This window comes from Eublepharis macularius, chromosome 18, assembly GCF_028583425.1.
Source record: "Eublepharis macularius isolate TG4126 chromosome 18, MPM_Emac_v1.0, whole genome shotgun sequence".
Classification (NCBI taxonomy): domain Eukaryota; kingdom Metazoa; phylum Chordata; class Lepidosauria; order Squamata; family Eublepharidae; genus Eublepharis; species Eublepharis macularius.
The window spans coordinates 14,538,356-14,560,758 of NC_072807.1; the positions used below are offsets into that span (position 1 = coordinate 14,538,356).

General features: G+C 48.0%; 1 protein-coding gene and 1 non-coding gene across 2 annotated transcripts in view; both read right to left on the reverse strand.

Moving 5' to 3' along the window:
• PIAS1 (protein inhibitor of activated STAT 1) overlaps window positions 1-22,403 on the reverse strand; it is an 81,264-nt gene that overhangs the window by 20,864 nt on the left and 37,997 nt on the right. Inside the window, exon 2 of the mRNA XM_055002521.1 lies at window positions 21,549-21,993. Within this exon, the coding sequence (XP_054858496.1) occupies window positions 21,549-21,993 (445 nt within the window). The remainder of the gene's footprint in view (window positions 1-21,548; window positions 21,994-22,403) is intronic.
• On the reverse strand, window positions 13,271-13,376 carry LOC129345868 (U6 spliceosomal RNA). The gene has a single exon (XR_008598628.1). It is a non-coding gene; the product is annotated as a U6 spliceosomal RNA (small nuclear RNA).

Genomic DNA, 22,403 nt, shown 5'->3' on the forward strand with positions numbered 1-22,403 from the left:
TCTAGTACATAAAATGAGAATAATAGCTGCGCTCTCAAATTACCACCACCCCGCCGCAGCTCTTTCATAGCTACCCTTTGCAGAAGAGGAAAAAACTATTTTTACTTATTTAAAACATTTCTGTGTCACTTTTCTACCCAAATGGCAGCTGTAGCTGTAAACGTCTAAATGGCCAGGATGGAAAGCTATGCAGAAGTATGCTGTCAATTCTTCTCTTTGCTAGGTTTTTTTAAGGTTATGAAAATAGAGCAAATCACCAAACACACAAACATTTTGCTGTCAAGGTCACACACAACTTTATATGCAGGAGAGAATACAAGAATGCAAGACAGAGCAAATAACAAGTTCAGAAACCTTTAAGATAAATAATAGCAACCACAAAGCATTACTGCTTGCATCCCAAAAGACACAGGCTGCCCTTCTGCAAGCATACTTTATGGGAGAGCAAGTAGGTCTGATGCACACCAAAAGCAAGCGAACAAACTACACTTTTAAATGGAAGTAAAAGCAAAAATAGCCACCCGGATTGTAAGGTGGAATTTAATGACAGCCAAATAAATATGTAACTAAAAATGTATTTATTATTCATCAAGACTGTCAGGTCAGGACTAAAGAACCAGAATCATTCCCCGTGGGGAAATAATGCAGAAATCCTTTTAAGGAAAAAAAAGGTACTGCTTTTTGTACTCCTTCATGAAAATACAGATTTACACAAATTTAAGACTATTTCCCCCCCAAGTATGCCATCAAGAAAAGAGAGGGTCATTTTACATTCACAGAAAAAACTAGAGTTATATCCAGTAATTTTTTTAATGTAAAACATATTTGGGGGTTCATCTTATATTCAGGGTAATCTTCCTTTAGAGTAAACATGATATTTAAAAGCCAACAGAATTCCAACTGGTATAGAATATTAGGTATGAAGGAAGAAATAGATATCATTGCAGGATTTTCCCTCACAGCAACAAGCAAGAAACTTGTCTTGGCAGCAGTACATATGAAATGGATCTAGTAGATCATACACTGAACCTGAGTCAGAGGTGTGATGCTGAAGCTAAAAAGGCAAATGCGATTTTAGGCTGTATCAACAGAAGTATAGTGCCCAGATCACGCAAAGTGATGGTATCGCTTTACCCAACTCTAGTTAGATGTCACTTGACTGCATTCAGTTTAAGGAGGGCAACAAAGATGGTGAGGGGTCTGGAGATCAAGTCCTGTGAGGAAGGGTTGAACAAGCTGGGTAGGTTTAGCCTGGAGAGGTGGCAACTGATAGATGACATGATAGCCCTCTTCAAGTAGTCAAAGTGCTATCAAAGTGCTACCGCATACAGGATGGAGCAGAGTTGTTTTCTGTTGCCCCGGGGGGGGGGGGGGGTCAGACCAGAAACAATGGATTAAAATTAAAGCAAAAGAAGAACTTCCTGACAGAGTGGTTCATCAGTGGAACAGGCCTCCTCAGGAGGTTGTGGGCTCCCCTTCCTTGGAGATTCTTAAGAAGAGGCTAGATGGCCACCTGGCAGCGGTGATTCTATGACTCAATACGACTATACACAGATCGGGAGAGGGAGGGCATGAAGGGATTAGCCAGTGCTAGGCTCTTGTGGTCCTTTTTTATATGCCCAGGGTAATGCCAATCTCCACTTTGGAGTCAAGACAGAGTCTTCCTCCAGGCCAGACTGGCCAGGGATCCTGGAGATTTTTTGCCCTCCTCTGGTCATAGAGCAGCAGTCATGGGTATGTGCGTATGCGCTCATGCGAATGTGCGAGAGAGTGTGAGGGTGGGTATGAGAAAGAGGTAGCTGTGACTGTCCTGCATTGTGCAGAGGTTTGGACTAGATAACCCTTCCAGCTCTATGTTTCTATTTATGACGTATATCCCATGATGGGCCACACAAGTGGGCGCTAGCCCATTTAAGAGAGACCAGTTGGCCCTAAGACACCCAGCACAATCCATGGCTGGGTGAGGATTTAAGCCCATGTCACACTTATTTAGCTAACACATGGCACCTTGAAGACCGTGACATCTACTGTGACATAACCTTTGTAAGGTAAGAATCCGAAGAAGGGGCTGCGGCTCACAAAAGGCAACTTGTCGTTTTGGCAGAAGCAGACTAAAAAGGTTACTCTTTGGGAATCTGTGTAAACAGAGGAACTAGGGAAAGAGGATACACACACACACACACACACACACACACATTTATGTAAATTACATAATTCAGCATCAAGGTTAAGACTTATTTATAAACACAGGAGAAAAATGTCTGAAAACTTGTCATGAAAGGTTTAAAAAAGGAAGTTAAAAATCGTTCTGCCATGGTTAACTAAGGCTAGAAGAGATCCCCATATTTCCTTCAGCTTAAAAAATTATGTATTAATATGCCCTGCTCTCCCGTGGTAATAGCCGGTGTCTAAATATAGCAGCACAATCTTTCTCCGGTAAAATACTCCTTGCTGTGTTGGAAAAAGCTCTGATAAGCATTCAGGAATGTTCTCCCACTGTCTTTGATGGGCACGATGCTAGCCAGCCTGCATCAGACTGCGCCACAGCATTTTAATGGCCATCTAGATCAATTTATTCACTAAGAATCCATCCCCTCTAGCAAACTGGCCAGTGATAAATAAGTAACAGCTTACTGTGTTGACTAAAATGGATCTTGAAGAAACTATCCACCAGACAGGTTCATGGTACAATAAGCTCTGCCCTATTTAAAACAAGCAAGTGTCCTCCGTGAAAAGATAGCCTGTGCATAATTTTTAATAAGAAAATATTTCTCTTTTGCTTAGACACTTAGGTAGAAGCAGACATTTAGACTGGCCTTGACCAATTTTCTTTGGTTCTAGGAGCCAGACTTGTTTTTGAGTCTTCAGGATTTTAAATGACATTATTTACTAATTATCCCCGCTGCAAACCCTAATCCTAACCTTTTCTGTTTTATTAAAGCTATGACAAATGTGTTTCAGTATATAAATCAACAAGTGGGGCTCCACAAAAGTTGCAAAGGAGGGAATTTCCCCCTTCTCTCCCATTTCTCCCCCCTTCCTTTGCCCTAGTCCTCCCTTCAAAATTTCATTTTTTCCCAGAAACAAACCAGAAACACCCCTCTCCACTGTCCGGGGTCTGAGCCCCAGCCCCCAGACTTGACAAGAGGGAACAGCAGGGGACAAAAGGGTGGCAGCAACTCCACCCCCCAAGCCGGCAACCAGGGCCAGAACCTACCTACTCCATGGGGAAGGGGCAAAAGGCCAGTACCTCAGAGGGGTGGAGGGGGCAAGGAGAAACCAGCCAGCCCCACCCTCCAGGGGGAAGAGAGGGGGCTAAGCAGGCCGGAGGGAAAGGGACACAGCAGGGAGAAGGTGGGTCCAGCAGCAGCAGCAGCAACCCAAGCAGAGCCCTTACCTGGCAGGGAGAGGACGCCGCCGCTGCAGCCCAGAGCCACACCATGGCTAGAAGACAGCAGCCTGGCTCAGGAGTTGCTAGAAGCCAAGCCTCTCCAGGGGGGGCTGCCACAGGCATTCTGGGGGAGGAGATGGGTAACCCTGCCCAGCATTGCTGAGCAGGCAGCGCAGAAGCTGGCTAAGGCAGCTCCTCGTGAGCAGGGCCAGGCAAGCCCAATAGCACAGAGGCTGGCTGGGGCAGCTCCTCGTGAGCAAGGCCAGGCAAGCTCAATAGCACAGAGGCTGGCTGGGGCAGCTCCTCGGGAGCAAGGCCAGGCAAGCCCAATAGCACAAGGGCTGGCTGGGGCAGCTCCTCGTGAGCAAGGCCAAGGAGCCCTCAGCTGGGGATGGCTCGCACTCAACCCCACCCTGCCAGCATGGCAAAAGGGCCCAGGAGGGATTAGTGGTTGGAGGGAAACACCTGGAGGAATGCACAGCTGGGCCCAGTCAGGAGAGGGAACAAGCCTGGAAGGAGGGCGGGGTGGAGAAAGGAAACCCTATAAAGGGTGGCTGGGAAGAGCTCTGCGGTGGTGGGTGTGAGTGAGGAGTGATGATGTGGAGTGAGAGCAGTAGGATGCAAGGGTGGAGGCTTGGAGGAGAGTTCTGGAAGGAGGAGATGGAGGACACAGAGGGTAAGCAGGCCAGGTTGAGCAGGCCAGCGAGTGGACTGAGAGGGAGTCTGGGTGAGGTATACCGCCCCTCCTTCCACAGAGCAGGGTCCTGCAGAGTCCCTGGCCCCCCTGTGACGTCAGGAGCAGACCGCCCAGTGCCACGCCCAGCGGCAGCTGTGGCAAGCCCTGACAAGTTGGTGGCCCGTACGGGGAGAGACGTTCCGACGCAGGCGCCAGTCAAGGGGCGGCCTCCCAAGGCCGCCACCCCAGTGGAGCTCGGACTGTGGCTGGAGGAACGCCAGGATAGGATGTGGGGAAGGCTGGAGGCAGCCTACCCAGCTGCTCCAGCGGAACTAACACTGACAGCAGAGCCGCAGATGCAAGCCGGCGCGCTCACAGAGGCCTTGCCAAGGGTTTGCGCCTTCGTTTGGGAAAATAACCCACCGCCTGGCAAGCAGGTGCAGAGTCTATGCGCCACCGTGAGGATAGGCCGGCTGATCCTACAAGCCCTATTGGACTCTGGGAGTGCAGTCTCAGCAATTAAACCCCAGCTTCTCCCAGCTGCCACCCCAGTGCACCGCTGGATCCCGGTGACGGACGTGATGGGCCGCACCCAGCCGTACCCTACGGCCCTAATCACAATAGAGTACCTAGGGGTCTGCCACCAAATGGAAGTTGCCCGGGTAGCCCACCTACCCGTGCCAGTGCTGCTGGGAAGAGACGCCCCAGGGTTCTTCAGGCTCCTCAAGCAGGCAACGGAGAAATTGGGAAGAGACGCCCCCGGGAATGCCGGGCTGCTGTTGGAGGCGGCAGGGGAATTGGCAGGCCCTCAAGTTGCCACCGCTCTGCAAGTGGAGGAGGCCAACGACCCGGGCGAGGGTCCCTCTGTCAGACCAGGGGCAGAACCACAGGTTGAAGACCCAACGGGACCCCCGGCAGACCGCCCATTCCGCGATGCCCAAGGGGCAGATGAGTCCTTGCAGCGCTTGCGAGAGACAGCCGCTCGTGAGGAGGAGCAGGTGCGGGATGAACGGAGGTCCCAGCGGCTCCCTCGCATCGAGAAGCAAGGAGGGGTTTGGGTTCGCCTAGCTCGTGCCCCAAGTGGCCAGGGGGAGGTCCGCCAGCTATTGGTGCCGGCGGCCTACCGGGCCGAAGTCCTCCGCACGGCCCATGAGCATGCGTGGGCCGGGCATCTGGGGCACCACAAGACCCTGAAGAAGATCCTTGAACAGTTCTTCTGGCCCTCCGTGAATGCAGATGTGAAGGCCCACTGCCGCTCGTGTCCCACCTGCCAGCGGGTGGCAGCCCGCCGCCCACCGAAGGCCCCCCTCTCCCCGCTATCCGTCATGGAGACACCCTTCCAACGGATCGCGATGGACTTCATTGGACCGCTGCCACGCACACCCCGGGGCCATCGCTTTGCCCTGGTGATTGTGGACTATGCCACGCGGTTCCCCGAGGTCATCCCGCTGAAAACCATGCAGACCCCGGGGGTGGTCCGGGCCCTGTCCAAGTTTTTCGCGATGGTGGGGCTGCCAGATGAAATCCTGACGGATCGAGGGGGCCCGTTCCGTGCCACAGCCATGCGCCAACTCTGCCGGAATTTGGGGATCCGGCAGGTGTTCACCTCGGCTTACCACCCTCAAACAGATGGTTTGGCAGAGCGGCTGAACCAGACTGTCAAGGAGGCCCTGAAGAAGATGACACGGGACAAGCCTCACCAGTGGGACCTGTACATCGACCCGCTCATGTTCGCCCTCAGGGAGACCCCGCAGGCCTCCACTGGCTTCAGCCCATTCGAGCTGCTATATGGGCGCAAGCCACGAGGGATGCTCTCCCGGCTGACAGAACGCTGGGGGCCCCAGGCCAGCAACCCTGCGCCCACCCCACAGGAGTACGTGAGCCAGCTCCGTGATCGGGTGCAACAGTCCCAAGCCGAGGCGAACCGCAGACTGACTCGCACCCAGGCGAAGCAGAAAGCCGCCTACGACCGGGGTGCACGGATGAGGACTTTCCAGGCTGGAGAGAAGGTCCTGGTGCACCACTCGGTATTTCCCAGAGAGGGAGGGGACGCTTGGAGGGGCCCCTACCCGATTCGAAGGGTGCTGGGCCCCACTACCTATGAAGTCCAGTGCGGGGTCGGCCGACGTCGGCGGAAGACCCTGCATGTGAACCTCCTGAAGCAGTGGCACGAGCGCCCCGAAGAGGAGTGTGGCATGGCTGAGGACCCATTGGAGCTCCCTGACAGTGAGCTGCCGTGGACCTCTGAAGCCCCGGAGTTTGAGGCGCCCAAGGTGGACCCCCAGCTTGATCCAGCTCAACGGGCCCAGCTACGAGACCTCTGTGCACGGGTTCCCGGGGTCTTCTCCCGCAGGCCAGGCAGCACCAGCCTGATTCAACATGCCATCCCAACCAGCCCGGGGCAGACAGCCCGGGCTACCTGGCGCCCCATCCCCAGGAAGCGATGGGAGGCAGTGGAGAAGGAGACAAATGAGATGCTCCGGCTGGGTGTAATCGAACCCTCACGGAGTGCCTGGAGGAGCCCGATAGTCCTGGTTCCCAAGCCAGACGGGACCACCCGGTTTTGCATTGACTATCGCGAACTGAATAAGGTGGCCCAGTTCGACGCCTACCCCATGCCCCGAGCAGACGTGCTGGTGGACCACCTGGGGTCCGCCCGCTACCTGTCGGCCCTGGACTTAACAAAGGGCTACTGGCAGGTGCCCGTACGGCTAGAGGACCGGGAGAAGACGGCCTTTGCCACCCCCCAAGGCCTCTTCCAATTCAAGAAGATGCCGTTTGGCCTGCATGGGGCGGCGGCCACCTTTCAGCGGCTGGTGGACCAGGTGCTGGGAGAGTGCCGGGCGTACGCCATGGCATACATTGATGATATTATTATCTTCAGCCCCGACTGGCCCACCCACCTCCAACACCTGGAGGCCGTCTTAAGGGCCCTCCAACGAGCTGGGCTAAGGGCGAACCCGAAAAAGAGCCACCTGGGGTTCCAGGAACTCCAATACCTGGGCTTCGTGGTCGGGGGAGGACAAGTCAGGCCACCACCGGACAAGGTGGCCTCAATAGCCGACGCCCCACAGCCCAAGACCAAGAAGCAGGTTCGGAGATTCCTAGGACTGCTGGGGTATTATGGGCGGTTCATCCCCCACTTTGCCTCCCGAGCGGCGCCCCTGACGGACAGCTTAAGGAAGGGGCTGCCCAACCAAGTCCGGTGGACCCCAGAACTAGAGGCAGCTTTCAAAGACCTGCGTTCCGCCCTCTCTAACGCCACTGCCCTGTGGAACCCGGACTTTGACCGGCCCTTCACACTGGCCACAGACGCTTCGGACACCGGCCTCGGGGCTGTGCTGACCCAGGAACGTGACGGAGCAGACGTCCCGATTCTCTTCCTGAGTCGGAAGCTACAGCCCGCCGAGAAGCGCTATGCCACGGTGGAGCGGGAGGCCCTAGCGGTCAAGTGGGCGGTGGGGGCCCTGCAGTACTACCTGGCCAACAACCCCTTTATACTGCTGACGGACCATGCACCCCTGCAGTGGCTCCATCGCATGAAGGCACACAACCCCAGGGTGCTACGCTGGTACCTCTCCCTTCTACCCTTCCAATTTACCATCAAATACCGCCGGGGGGCACGGCATGTGGACGCAGACTATATGTCCCGCATGTTTGAGACTGAGCCAGACCCCCACAACTCAAAGCCAAGCGGGGGGGTGTGTCCGGGGTCTGAGCCCCAGCCCCCAGACTTGACAAGAGGGAACAGCAGGGGACAAAAGGGTGGCAGCAACTCCACCCCCCAAGCCGGCAACCAGGGCCAGAACCTACCTACTCCATGGGGAAGGGGCAAAAGGCCAGTACCTCAGAGGGGTGGAGGGGGCAAGGAGAAACCAGCCAGCCCCACCCTCCAGGGGGAAGAGAGGGGGCTAAGCAGGCCGGAGGGAAAGGGACACAGCAGGGAGAAGGTGGGTCCAGCAGCAGCAGCAGCAACCCAAGCAGAGCCCTTACCTGGCAGGGAGAGGACGCCGCCGCTGCAGCCCAGAGCCACACCATGGCTAGAAGACAGCAGCCTGGCTCAGGAGTTGCTAGAAGCCAAGCCTCTCCAGGGGGGGCTGCCACAGGCATTCTGGGGGAGGAGATGGGTAACCCTGCCCAGCATTGCTGAGCAGGCAGCGCAGAAGCTGGCTAAGGCAGCTCCTCGTGAGCAGGGCCAGGCAAGCCCAATAGCACAGAGGCTGGCTGGGGCAGCTCCTCGTGAGCAAGGCCAGGCAAGCTCAATAGCACAGAGGCTGGCTGGGGCAGCTCCTCGGGAGCAAGGCCAGGCAAGCCCAATAGCACAAGGGCTGGCTGGGGCAGCTCCTCGTGAGCAAGGCCAAGGAGCCCTCAGCTGGGGATGGCTCGCACTCAACCCCACCCTGCCAGCATGGCAAAAGGGCCCAGGAGGGATTAGTGGTTGGAGGGAAACACCTGGAGGAATGCACAGCTGGGCCCAGTCAGGAGAGGGAACAAGCCTGGAAGGAGGGCGGGGTGGAGAAAGGAAACCCTATAAAGGGTGGCTGGGAAGAGCTCTGCGGTGGTGGGTGTGAGTGAGGAGTGATGATGTGGAGTGAGAGCAGTAGGATGCAAGGGTGGAGGCTTGGAGGAGAGTTCTGGAAGGAGGAGATGGAGGACACAGAGGGTAAGCAGGCCAGGTTGAGCAGGCCAGCGAGTGGACTGAGAGGGAGTCTGGGTGAGGTATACCGCCCCTCCTTCCACAGAGCAGGGTCCTGCAGAGTCCCTGGCCCCCCTGTGACATCAGGAGCAGACCGCCCAGTGCCACGCCCAGCGGCAGCTGTGGCAAGCCCTGACATCCACCACCATGGATTCAAAATTTCTGAAAATTTTACATCTCTAGTTGGCACAGGCATTCCTCACTTCACACGCACCCCCATCTATACATGGCCCCAAACTGATGATTTTTTTAAAAACTGAATTCTGGGGCCATTGTTCAGGATTAGTATACGATATAGGGTAACCCTGGTTGAAATCACCATAAACAGGGGAAAAAGAGCTAACCTCTAACTCTACACTACATTATTTCCAAGTTTTCATAATTCCATTATTAACTGCATAGTGGAACCAACAGAAAAAAACAGCCGGATAAAAAATGAATTCATTCACCACCTGTTAATAGCATAAAGTTAAGTGTACATATAAACAATGACAAGAACTTCATGCACATTTTTAATGCCATACAGCAAAACATTCTGATGTGAAATTATAAATAAGATTTATAGTTCAACTAAGAATTGCCAAGCGATGCTACAGGAAAATCATTGCTGAAAATACAATGAAATTTTTAGGCACTATGGTGAGCCAGCACCTGGGATTTGTCAAGCTCTGATTTAGAAAGAGCACAATATAGTGCAAACTAGCAAAGTAAGAGATAAACTGACAAGATCGCAAGAACGCTGCATGTGGTATGCAGAATATATATATATATTTAAACATAGCTTGTAGCATGCCCATACCAATACTGACACAGACTCCAAGAGAAAGTGGCCACTTTTCATTTTACACAGATATGCAAACCAGTTTCAGTTTGTTCATTTCACTCATACCTCCATAGCCTTGGTGTAGTGGGGACAATGGCCCTCTACTCAGATACAGCTACTGTTATCTGCCATGGGCACTCTAGAAGGATCAGTTATATGTTGGACATTTCTATACATTCTGTTGAATGATGCCATAGTTCCTGCTTATAAAAATCTGTGCTTCTAAATGGATAGACATCAACTCTAAAAGCTAGCCAGAATTCCTTTAGGACATTAATGCAACACACAGTTATATTAAACTAGTAACAAAGTCCATTGCGGGAAAAAACAATGGGCTCTAAAAAGGAGAAGGCAGACAGACAGGCACTGCTTCTTCCTCTGTAACTGATCCTGGCGGGGTGAAGGCAAGTGACAGACATTGCCAGCTGCTCCACTGATCCAGGCCGCGTGAAGGGGGGAGGGCATTGCCACCTGCTCCACTCCTCATCCCAGCTAGGTAAAGGGGGTACGGGCATTGCCATCTGCTCTGCGCCTGAACCCAGCTGGGTGAAGGTGAGGGCGGGCATCACCACCTGCTCCACTCCTGATCCCGGCTGGGTGATGGCAGGGAATGGGCATTGCCACCTACTCTGCTGCTGGTCCCAGCTGGTCAAGGCGGGGGGCGGGCACTGCCACCTGCTCCACTCCTGATCCTGGCCTGGGCTTCCCATTGCAGCACGCTCTCAAGAGGGACAGGCTGCCTCTTCTTGGCTTCCCTCCATGGCAGCGCCCTCTGGAGGTGCAGCAGGGTAAGAAGTGAGTTGTCTGGAACACGGTTAACCTTTTATATAGTAGGATGTCAAAAGTGGGTATCATAAAGCAGTTCTTCAGAGGAGCTTTTGGTATAATACATCTATAAACATATATTTACAAATCTTACATGCTGCTTTTCACAATATTCCACAATGACAAAACAGCAGTGATGACACACAAAAATCAAATATAGGAATTATAAAACAGATTATGAAGCAGAGAGATAAATCTTGCCGAGGACTTAAAATCCAAATGAAAACTGAACGTTTTCACTATCCTTTGGACCACAAGAAAGTAAGCGGGGAGACCAGTTACTACACAGTCAATCTCAAAAAGGATCACAGGTACTGCTGGACAAATGTGGTGACCATGCACTTGATTTAATGAGCTCTGGGTATTCACGGAACGAGTCAGAGGCATACAGACAAGGCTTTCAGAGACCTGCTCAGGGCATCCTGCTGACATGTAGGCAGCTCCTGCTGTCAGGAAGAATGAGGGTCACAGTGTAGAAGAAGAGAAAAATGATCTCTCAGCTGGGACTCAATTCTCAGATGGTGAGCCTATATCCTTTCAAGCCAAGGGCATGCATGCCTTTGGGGACTTGGAACTCTGATCAGGAGTGTGCAATTTGGTATATCTGGTCCAAAAAATATACCCCAAAAAACCTGTTCGGTATTTTTCAGGTATATTCAGGAATTCCGAATAAATCCAGGATTCTCATATATACCGATAAATCTGTTCCTGAATATACCTGAAATTACTCAAAAATGGGCTGACCCAGAGGTTTAAAGGTAGCAGCAGCTTCTTTCTTTACCCCTTTGCGGGCAGGAGGAGGGAAGGGGGTAGTTCTAAGGAAAATGGTTCTGGATTCTGCCTGGTTTCTGTGAATGGCACTGATTCTGTTGCTTTACAAAAGTGTCGCTGGCTTCAATGGATTCTGCTGGGATTCTCTGGTTTGATGTTGGTCCTGTTGGGTTTTGTTGGCTCTTTTTGCAACTGGATGCTTTTGGCCAGTGTGGCTGCTCTTATGTGTTTGGCTAAGTCTCTTAAGCTTCTATCTTTGCCCTGGAGAAAGCACTGGATCCCCCCCCCAAAGGGAAACAATGGAGAGTAGCCAGAGGCACCTTGTTCAGGGGCCCACATAACTGGACCCTTGACCCCAATGACTAGAAATTTGGGTAGTCTTCAGAGAACAGGCAGCAGTAGCTCCGCTGCAATTTTGGTGTCGCTTGCTTGGAAAACTGCCCCTCTTAACCCCCAGGAAGATTCTCCCATAGAGAATAATGGAGTCAAATAAGCTCAGGGTCCCAAAAAACCCCAAATCCAAATACTAAACAACATTTTTGGACCCGAATGTCAGGAATACCAATATTTATGGCCTTCCTGATATCCAAACCTGAAAAATAATGTTATTTTTAGTGCACATCCCTAACTCTTAGAGTGGGAGATTTGACCCTGTGGAACGTAGAGAGATGAATTTTAATGTACTTTTTCTATTTGGCATGATATCTTGCTTGCCTGTGGCAACAGTTGCAGATGTTATGCACTGTCTAGACAGTCTGGTAGGCAGCAGCTGAAGAAGCTGGTGGTCATGTCCATGGTGGTACTAACGTTGAGATGCGTGGTCTTGGGAGAAAAAATAGGTTGCCAAACAGATGAGCTGTTGTAGCATAGTGGTTGGGTTGTGAATCAGCTCTCTGCTGGTTTGAATCCCACTACTGCCATGAGCTTAGCAGGTGGCCTTGGATAAGCCACTCCTCTCAGCCCCCGCTGTATTGTGGGGTAATAATAATGCTTTGTTCACTGCTCTGCAAGGGGGACTAATCTGTCTAGAAGAGCTGTATATAAAGCGCAGTTGTTGTTAAAGTCCAAGGTAGCATTCTCAGAAATGCTACCATTCCACAATCAGGGCCCTCTAGGCAGGTGGAGATTAGAGGTCTCAACACATGGATACGACTGTTGTTCAAGTAGTAATGGTTTAGATTTGTTGGCTACTTTAGGCAGCAAGGAAGGATCAGCTCTTAGGATCACTTTTCATTAAATATGCAGAGGCTCTGACAAATTAAAGAGTGCTCCCAACTCAAACATAAGATAACCACCATCAGAACTGACCTTAAACAATAAAAACTTCAAGTGCATTCTGATACACTCGAAGGGTGGAGAGGTAAGGGCCTGTAAAACGACATCAAGTTGCCAAGTTGGAAGTCTCTGAATGGCTGGAGGAAACAAGAGGGATGCACCCCTGAGAAAATGCTCTATATGAGGATGTCTAGATAATAGGAGTGCCTCAACGTAATGCAAGCAGCCAACAGTCTCTCTTAAGATGTTTGGACACCCTGTTCCACACCTGCGTGCAAAAAAAGCCATCACCTGTGGAAATGGGAGGTTCCTTCGGGTTCTTGAACTTTTTTCTCCAGCATCATCTTCCTCCTGGTGGTATCATAAATAAAAGTGGCTTTCTTTTTCTCCTTAGTCTCTATTAGGATGGTTCCAGCTTGTCACTGAATATCTTAACTTCCAAGAAAGACAGAAGAGGCCAGGTTTGTTTTTGAAGGGCTCTCTATTAGCCAAAGACTGTACCTTGCAACTATGGCAAAAGCCACAGCCTTGGAAGAGAATCCAAGGCTCTAAGCTGACTGTTTTCTGAAGGCCCTCTCTCAGCCTTCTCTTGCCCTTTAGGAACCTCCCCTAAGAGTTAGTCGGCAATGAGATCCCAAGTACACTCAGAGGTGACGTCTCATGCATCCTACAGACAACAAGCTTGCCTCTGCAATCTTCCAGTCATCTCAGTGGAAACCTTCACCGCCTTTGGGTGCCACACCCTCTGGTGCTAGGGCCACTGCGTAGTCATGGTTTCTTTGGCAAGGCACTGTCTCACATTTTGATGACATACAATATCGACCACCTTTCCAGCTCCTTTGTGGCATCTTTGCGCGGGGCCATGCTAATCTTCTCTGTATTGTTCCAATTTTAGTGTATGTGCTGCGGAAGTTAGCTCCTTTGTGATGTTCCAGCATCCCTCTGTATGAAGACAACTTTTTACTTCTTTCTCCTACAGCAGGGCTGCGCCTCTTCATGTCAAAGAAAACTACCCTGGGGTTGTGTGGATGCAAAATTCTACCAAGACCAGGCCTCCACAAGTCTGGGCCCCAGGTCACCACTGTGACCTGAAGTTTGCTAGTGGCACCTAAAGCTCAGGTGGCCCTCAGCTTGTAAACAATGCTACAGAGTTTCAAAAGAGGAAGAGGGAAAGGCGGAGTCAGCCCTTAAAAGGAATGCCCTGAAAAATTGCTAGCACAGAGCTAATACGTTGCTAGGATATGAGCCCTGCTACAAACAGCAAACAGAGCTCAATCTTCTTTGCTTTTGCTAGGAACTTCTGCTCTCTCCTGCCACAGCAGGGGAAAGCTGAAGGCAGGCGGGTGGCTATGTTTGGCGGGGTGGGCAAAGGTAAGAGACTTCCCCCCCACACACAAGGGTGGGAGCTGGGGACAGAGAAACCTGGCCTGGAGAGGAAGCAACAAGTCTTTCAGTCTTCAAGCCAACTTTCAGTGCTGCCTGAATAAATCAGAGCACAAACAAAGGAGATCATGAGCAGCTTTACATTCAGGCTTGTCGGACAGGATTATACACTGGATTATGATCCAGATTTACTGCATCACTGAAGTGAAGCCTCCTGTTTGAATCCTATTCACACACACACACACACAGCCCCAAGGACTTCATGCTTGAGATGAAAAAAGAATAGCTCTTTGGTATTATTTTTGGTATTATTCTTCCTTTACTTCCATTCTAGTTACACAGCATTCATAGTCGGCTTGCCTTACAACATTAGCTTAAACAAAAAAAGGCTTGATTTTGCAAACGCTTATGCTGTAATAGGGTTCTTACTGTTGGTAACAAAAACTTGACATGGCTACCCTAACGGAGTCCATTAACATAGGCCCATTTTGTTTACATTCAGCTGAATCAAATAGTGGGCTTTTATTACACACTGCAGTCAAAGTGCATGATGCTTTACAAAACACAAGAAGGCAAGTCCCTGCCCTAAGGAGCTTACAAAGAAGATGACAAAGACAGAGGAAAGAAGATGGAGATGGTGAAAAACTGGGGAAGAATTAATGAACTCAGAACAACGTTTATTGCATGCGGCCAAAGGCCAACACAACCAAGCAAACAAAGCATATGAGTAAAATATGAAAAATAAACAAAACTAATGTTAAAATATTTAAAAGGTTGTTAAAAAACATTAGCACCTTTGTTATACACAGGTGAAGGAGTCTCAACCATTAAGCACAGCTCGAGCCCAGATTTTTTTTAGCTGCAAGGGTGAACTGTGCTAGTCTAAGAGACAGATGGATCCAAATCGGAAAGGCGTGGGCTAGTTTTTCCACCACAAGTGAAAAATTATTGTATTTTAAGATTTCACCAAGAAATTTATTTCTGGGCTCTGTATACAAAGGGCAGAACAAAATATAGTGTGGATGGTCTTCAGGGACTGAAGCTCCACAAATACAAAAACAGGCATCAATTGGTAAAAAGAGATTTTGGATTGGTTCCACGGCCAAGGTCAGATGGTCATTCTAACCCTAGATGTCTGCACCCTACAGACGCTGTGGGATGACCTTACACTAGAACGGTTTCAAGGCTGGCGCAAATAAAAATCCTCCTTTTGAGGTGTAAAATTTAAAGATGGCCCCGGTAGTTCTCAAATGTGAGGATTTTGTTACCACCAAGGGGGCTTTCCGTGAGAGGGGTTCACTAAATGTCACACCGTAGATACTTAAAGGTTCTACATTGTTCAATGGGATCGCCACCTACTGACCATTTAAATCTTTGACGTCTCTTCCCAAAGACCATTTACTTTGGTGTAGGCAAAGCTGATGTTTAAGGTCTCGCCCTTACAGAAATTTATGTCCAAGTGACATATATGTGGGATTAGTTCCTGAAAGGGAGAACAAAGGGGTTGTGCAAAAGATACCAAGTTTTCCTGGGCTGCACCTCTTCAGGAAAACTTCCTCACATGCATTTTTGCACCCCGCTGGAAATTAGATGAGAAAGAAGCAACTCTGCACCTTATTCAGGAAGGCACTCCAGAGCCTTGGGCCCACCGCAGTAAAAGCCTGGCTCTTCACAACTGACCCATGTTCTTACCTCTTAGAGCAGGACCTGATCTGCTGAATTTATGGTTGCCATAATGTTCTGTCCCTTTAATAGAAGTTTTAACGTATTGAAATGGACTTCTGAAGTTTTTCAAGCACGGAAGTTAAAAACATCCCGAGTTAAATAACATCCCATTAACCTGATAAATAAATATCTTCTATTAAAGGGACAGGACATTTTTCTCCATGCCGCTTGGCAAACCCAGTTATAACTTAGAGGCAACATTCAACTTGCTTAACATGACTAAAAAATGTATTTGGTATGGATGGGTCTGGGCTCCTTAATTTTGGGGGTTGCTGCTAAATCCAAAGAAACTTTGTCAAGGTGTGACTTAGCCTATGTAATGTGTCTATAAAAATGAAGACAAGACTTTTCCACAGTATCACTGCAAGAATGGAGTAAACTGGTGAACACCAATGGCTTGGAAATTGGTTATCTCAAGCTGGAGACAAAGTGCCAGATAAAGAGAACATGGCTTCCACAAAATCTCCATCTTTCTGAGTAGTGGCACCTGCCTTGTGAAATGGCCTGCTAGACAAATTGCACGGCTGTTCTGTTCCAACTTGCCTTTACAAATTAACTCCAATTACTGCTGACTTTTTTTGGGAAGAACAGCTGTCTCTGCAGGAACTTGGGTTGCAAACCTCCAGGTAGGACCTGGAGAGCTCCTGGAATCGCAATTAATCTCCAGGCAACAGAGATCCGTTCCCCTGGAGAAAATGGCTGCTTTGGAGGGTGGGCTGTATAGCACTATATCCTGCTGAGGTCCACCCTCTTCCTAAATCCTGCCCTCCCCAAGGCTCCAACCCCCACCCCCCAAACTGTAGGAATTTCTCAATCCAAAACTGGCAACCCTACTAGGACTAATGAGGACTTACTTTGATTGGGCTCAATTATTTCTTTAGGTGTGAGTTTGGACAGTCTGAGCTGTCACTTATTTTATGGTTATTGCTTTGATTGCTTTGGCTAGAATTTTTTTAAAACAAAACTGGATCTAGCTAGATGTCTACCAGTACATGAAAACAGTCATATCCCAAACATCTATCACATGTTCACATCTGTTCTCATGCAATGTGACCCTTCCCCTCCCAAATGCACAACACCCAGACACAAGATACACAACTGATGCCATTTCTTAAAAAGGTACTCTTGTGTTGCCAACTGTTTAAAAATGTATTCCTTCTACAGTGGAGGGTACGGGTCTTTTCTACTGGTCACCAGCATTAAATTTCTAATGGTCTATCAACTGGACATGTGGATTTTCAGCGTATACAATTTTTCCTTAAGATCTGAAACAATTTTCATTTCAAAAAATGGAAAACAAATCCTGGCTGCCAGGAACAGGATACAATTAACATAATGGCCATATACTGTAATTACTTCCTCTTGAGCAAGCTGAGCTAGAGCAAACAAACTTGCCCAGTGCAACATGTTTCTACAGGTTTGCTTTCACTAGCTTAAGCCTCTAAAACCTAGCCCAGACTTGTAAATATATATCACTATAAGAAAATTCCTCAGAGCATCTGAGATTTATCCATACAGCAAACAAACGTCTTAACTTTTTCATACTGTAATTCATTCCCAAACTTATATTTTAAAGAAGATTCAAAACACATATGGATTTTTGTCTAGATAATTTGACCAATCAAAAACAAAAATCAGGTCAATTGTCATTTGAAATTTCAAAGTTTTGTCTTCTTTGTTACCAGATACCAGAGCTGGAAATCCAGTTCATCGTTCAGTCATTCAGAAACCTGAAAGACTCTTCCAGGCCCCTTGCCTAATGGGTAGCTATTTCCATTCAATGAAGAGTATTCCTTTAGCCTTGTGAAGCCATGATTACCACCTCTACTGAACATAAAGCCTTCCTCCAATTAAAGAGCCCCTTGAGTTGGAGGAAGGCTCTGTGGAAGATGGCTACGTCCACCCCAGTATAGGCAGATGCTGTACATCTGACAAGCAGTGCTTTTTTTCTGGGGGGACGCAGGGGGACGCATACCCCTAAACATTTTGTGAATCGAATGGGAGAAAGTAAAAATTTTAAAATGTTGGAATTCCCGCTAAACCATCTCCAAACGTATTATGGATGTTTATGTGATTTGTTAAGTTTTATGTAGCGTATGTTGGCAACAAAGATGTTATATTTAAACTCACTAGGAGCGCTGTTTGTCTTACAAAAAAAGGAACGTCTTTAAGCATTGAACACGCCGCCGAGATCGCTGGCATAATCGGTGATCGTTAGGGTGCAGACAAATACAAACAGGTCTCCTCTAAGCCACTTGGAGCTCTGGTAGTTGGAATCTAGTACAGTGATTGGTCAGTCTTGTTGCTACCCCCGATGGCGGCGACCAATTTGTGTATTTGTGTACATTTTGCACAAGGAGTTTGTCTACACCGAAACTCTTTGGTTGTGCACACGTGTCACTATAGAGGGGCTTGGTTGGCAATACCCATAATTCTCATCACCGACAGTCTTCTGACATCATTTCCTTTCATGGTGTTTCCTGAGTCTCAGATGGAAGCGAGTGTTTGATCTGTGAAGTAGTGTGGTGTTTTACTGATGAAAGTTTGGCGTATAACCTCATTGAGTGGCAGTATTTCAATATGAGTAGGAAAATTACTATTTTACATCATCACAGCCAGCAAAGAAGTGTAAAGTGAATGACTCTGTAAAAACAAAAGATGCGACAACGGTGTTGTGTGATACAGCGTCTGCTGTAGACAACGTGGAGAGTGGGCACACGGCTCCGTCTTCTGTTGACCACGTAAAGAGTGAGCATGTGCTTGGTAATTTTGTCCATTGACTGCATTTATTTTTTCCGATTTGAACTATAAAATGGTGATTTTCTTGAGTCAAACTGAGAGTACCCCTAAACATTTTTTTAGAAAAAAAGCACTGCTGACAAGTCAAAATTACTTCCAGCATTAACAACAGAGGAATAGCGCAAAAGCAGCTTAATATGCTTGCACGCAAACCAAAGCTTTAATAAATCCTTTTTTTAAAAAAGCACAGAACAAACATAGCTTCTCCAGAAAGCCTCTTGAAGGACCCAGAGAAGAATCTCATACACAAACATCATCCCTTTAAAATGATTTACTTCAGATGAATTTATAAGCTTGTATGGACAGTTAATGGAGCATCACCCTCTCAAAGGTGGGAGAAGCGAATGTTTTTAGCCCATTTTGCTTGGCACTCGTTAACACTAACAGACCCTATTGACAAAACCCCAAGAGAAGTCCTTTGAAAACAGCAGGCTGTTCAATCTTGTTCTGTGATAGGGAGGGAGAAACCCTGCCAACTGCAAGGGAGCGTACTGGATGTATTTTATACTTGCAAGAACTTGTGGGGGGGAAACCAGTAGACTTAAAGATGACTACTTCAAAGGGAAGCAGGTAACCTTTACTGCAGTACGCAATGAATATTCAGGAGGGCTGCAGATCCTTGTATAAAGCTTTCCTCAGTGCAAATTAGCTTAAATCAGAGAAGGGTGCTAGAAGTTGCTGTAGTTAAAGTAGCTATAAACTTTGCAATGGTTAAAGCAACTGTGCCCCAGATACCACGGTCCACTGAGTCAGGATTGCATACCCAGACTTCTCATTAGAAAACCAGGCCTGTCAACGGCCCTCCTGGGGCCAGACTGAACGTAAATCCCTCTAAGTTGGTTGCAGTCAACGTAACCATGGCCTTTTTATTAACTTTGTGAGCAAAGAATCAAGGGGAGAAGAGCTGAAAATGGTTTAGTAGTAAACAGATAATTTCCTGCTATTCTTAGCTTCAGAATCTAAGTCAGCCATCCTGTTCTCTTAGACATTAAAGAGTGGATTGATTGTCTTGCAAACAATCAAACTCCACTGTGCTTTTATACACGAAGGTGATAACATAATGCACAGCAATCAGTAAAGGCAGAAATTAGACGTAATAGATCTCTCCTCCTCCCTCATTAACATACATTTTATAAAGGTACGTGGAATTCAGACAGCAGGAGAGAAACACCATGCATTCCACAACACAGTCTCCCTCGCATCCTCACCTCGGTCAGTATCTAGCACTCCACCTTGAACTTTATATATTCTTGACCTGGCGATACAAGATTTATAGGCAAAGGAATAACAACTACTTAGATGCATTGTCCTGACTTTATTGCATACTGTTCTGGGGCAGAAATTTGAAGAAGTCACTCCATGTTGTTTTATCATCTCAGCGTTTATTGTGTGCTAAGCCAGGAATGTTTTATGTAATACATTGATGAGGTGCTGACTGTGAAATTATCATATCACTATCGAAGGCCTTTGGGCCACGACGTGTCCGGTTTTTTGGTTCTGTATACATGGCGATGAAAGGTACTATGGTAACTGTATATTAGTGAATGTATTATGTATATATACAAGATCTAGTACTTATACGTAGAACCATATCAAGGATGCTTTTAATCTAACTTTTGTATTTCTAATCAATTTACTAAATTTTGTACCGGTGTTTCTAATTCATATTTTTAGTTATATTCAATAATTTTACTTATATTCAAATATTCTTTTTCTTTTGTTCGAATCTCTCCAGAGAAAGAAAGCCAGACATCCTGCAGGCTGGCTGTAACCCAGACTGGAAGAGTCTGGTACACACATTCCAATCTTTAACCCACAAAAGAACGGACTACTGCAGCCACTCTCCCAAGCCTGCATTAGCCCTTTCCAACAACTCTGCGGGATGAACTGCTCCCTAAGAGCTGTCAAGTGGCGTAGAACACACAGAGGAAGACATAGCTCTAATGGAAACTCTGGAGTGCTACTGGCAGCAAGATGAACTGTCAGTCTGGCTCAAGTTACCAATCTGTCCCAAAGACTAACATAATTTATATGAGGGAAAGTGAACATCGTGTAAGCAAATAGCTGGTATACCAATTAGTAAAGCTAAATTAATGGATTCAAAGATTTCAAATGTGTATCACAGTTGATGACTATCAATAAGTAGCAATGCTTAAGTGGTTGGCCTACAGGCTGGAAGACCGAGATTCTAAACCCCAGTAATGAAACAGAGAATGACTCTAAGCCAGCCACAACTTCTCAGCCAAATATACATTACAGCAGGGCTCCCCCACCTTTTCGAGACTACAGTCACCTTTAGAATTCTGACATAGGAAGGTGGGCACAGCTACAACATGGTTGCCAAAAAATGGCAGATGCAGGAGGTGGCACCAGCCACGATGGCTGCCGTTGCTTACCTTCAGTCATATAGTGAAGATCCTTGTGCTATGGTGGCAGCAGCGGCCAAGGCAATGTTTTTAAAAACCTGCACATCCAAACAAATCTCCAATGACCAATCAGAAGCCCTGCTGGGCAATAGCCCCACTTGGCCCCCACTTTCTGCAAGCACTTGGTGAGCGCTAGGAAAGGTGTTGGTGGGTGCCTTGGTTGCCCATGGGCACCACCCTGCATTACAGGATTGTTAGGAGGATAAAATGGAGGAAGGGAAAACTATGTATGCCGCCCTGCGCTCTCTGATAAAATTGTGGCAGACTGATTTTAAAGGTGACCATTCGTTATCCCTCCTAATAAAAGGCAGTACCACAAATGCTAGATTTTGACAAAGCATTCATTTAGGACTTTTTAACTGATCATTGGAATGGATTATCTACTATAAATTTTTTATGACTGAACCTAGACCTTTGCAAAGAAGCACCATTGCATGTTATCCAAATGAACACTTCATTAAAACCACCTCTGGGGATGTGGCTACTAAAGTCACCCGCAGCGGTATAAAAACATGCAACTCACATAGCTGTAGTACAAGCAATGTTCTTTCTCTCTTTAGAATAAACCCTTTAGAAACAGGAGTACGTTCTTGGGGCCAAAACTTTGCATCAGATCATTCCTAAGGAGATAGGTGAAGGAGCTACGCAACCCTATTTCTTCACAACATCTTCTCTGGCTTAAAGACCTTTTATATTCCTGCCATCCGATGTACTACATTGGCATTTTTTTTTTAAAAAAAGATGCATTAAAACCTCACCTAGACTGGTTGGCTTTATCAATTCATCCAGCAAGTCGTAAAAGGGTAACTTCTGAAGCTTTATGTCTGGATGGACGGGGTGGAGTGCTGAGGTAAGGTGGGGCAGTTCCAGTTCATGTTTAGGTCCCAGGAGAGAAACGGGAAGCAATGGAGACGTCGCAGGGTGGCCGTCGTAACCGAGCTGTGGAATGGCAGAGGGCGACAAAGCGGCTGGCATGGAACTCGAATGAACGGAGGGGATGGACAGGTCTGCAGAAGTCATGATCTTCTGAGGGAAGCGGCGCCTGTACAGTTCCTTGATTTTCATTTGGACAGCAGGACTGCAGCCAGCCTTGAGCAAATGCAGGGCTTTTGTAAGGAGTTCGTGTTTGCGACCGTGCTTGTTCCTTCCCGCGTATCCCAGCAGCACTTGTAGCTCCGAAACTCGGAGGCTCATCACCATTTGCTTGAGGACAAATGAAAGCATAAAAGACAATTATTACTACTGCAGTGCCATCAGCACCCGCGGCGTTTTACATTTTATATTGTGGCTTCACTTAGGCTGTGAAGAAAGACTAGTCCAAGTTTATAAAAATGGGGGTTGAAACCAAGGGAGAAGTGGCACCGCAGAACTGCTCCCCGAAGCAACACCAGGAATAAGGGGCAGCAAGGAAGAATATTTGGAATCTTTTTCCAAGAGGTCTTCAGACGGATTCAGACTTTCCCGACTGGGTTTGCAGACTACTTTTGCTTCTACTTAAAATGACATGCACACTATATTCATGAATGTCTCCTCTGCAGCCTGTACTGAAGTTAGTGAGTGTGATACACGAACGTAATCTATGTTTTTTTTTTCCTTTTACAACATTTATGATC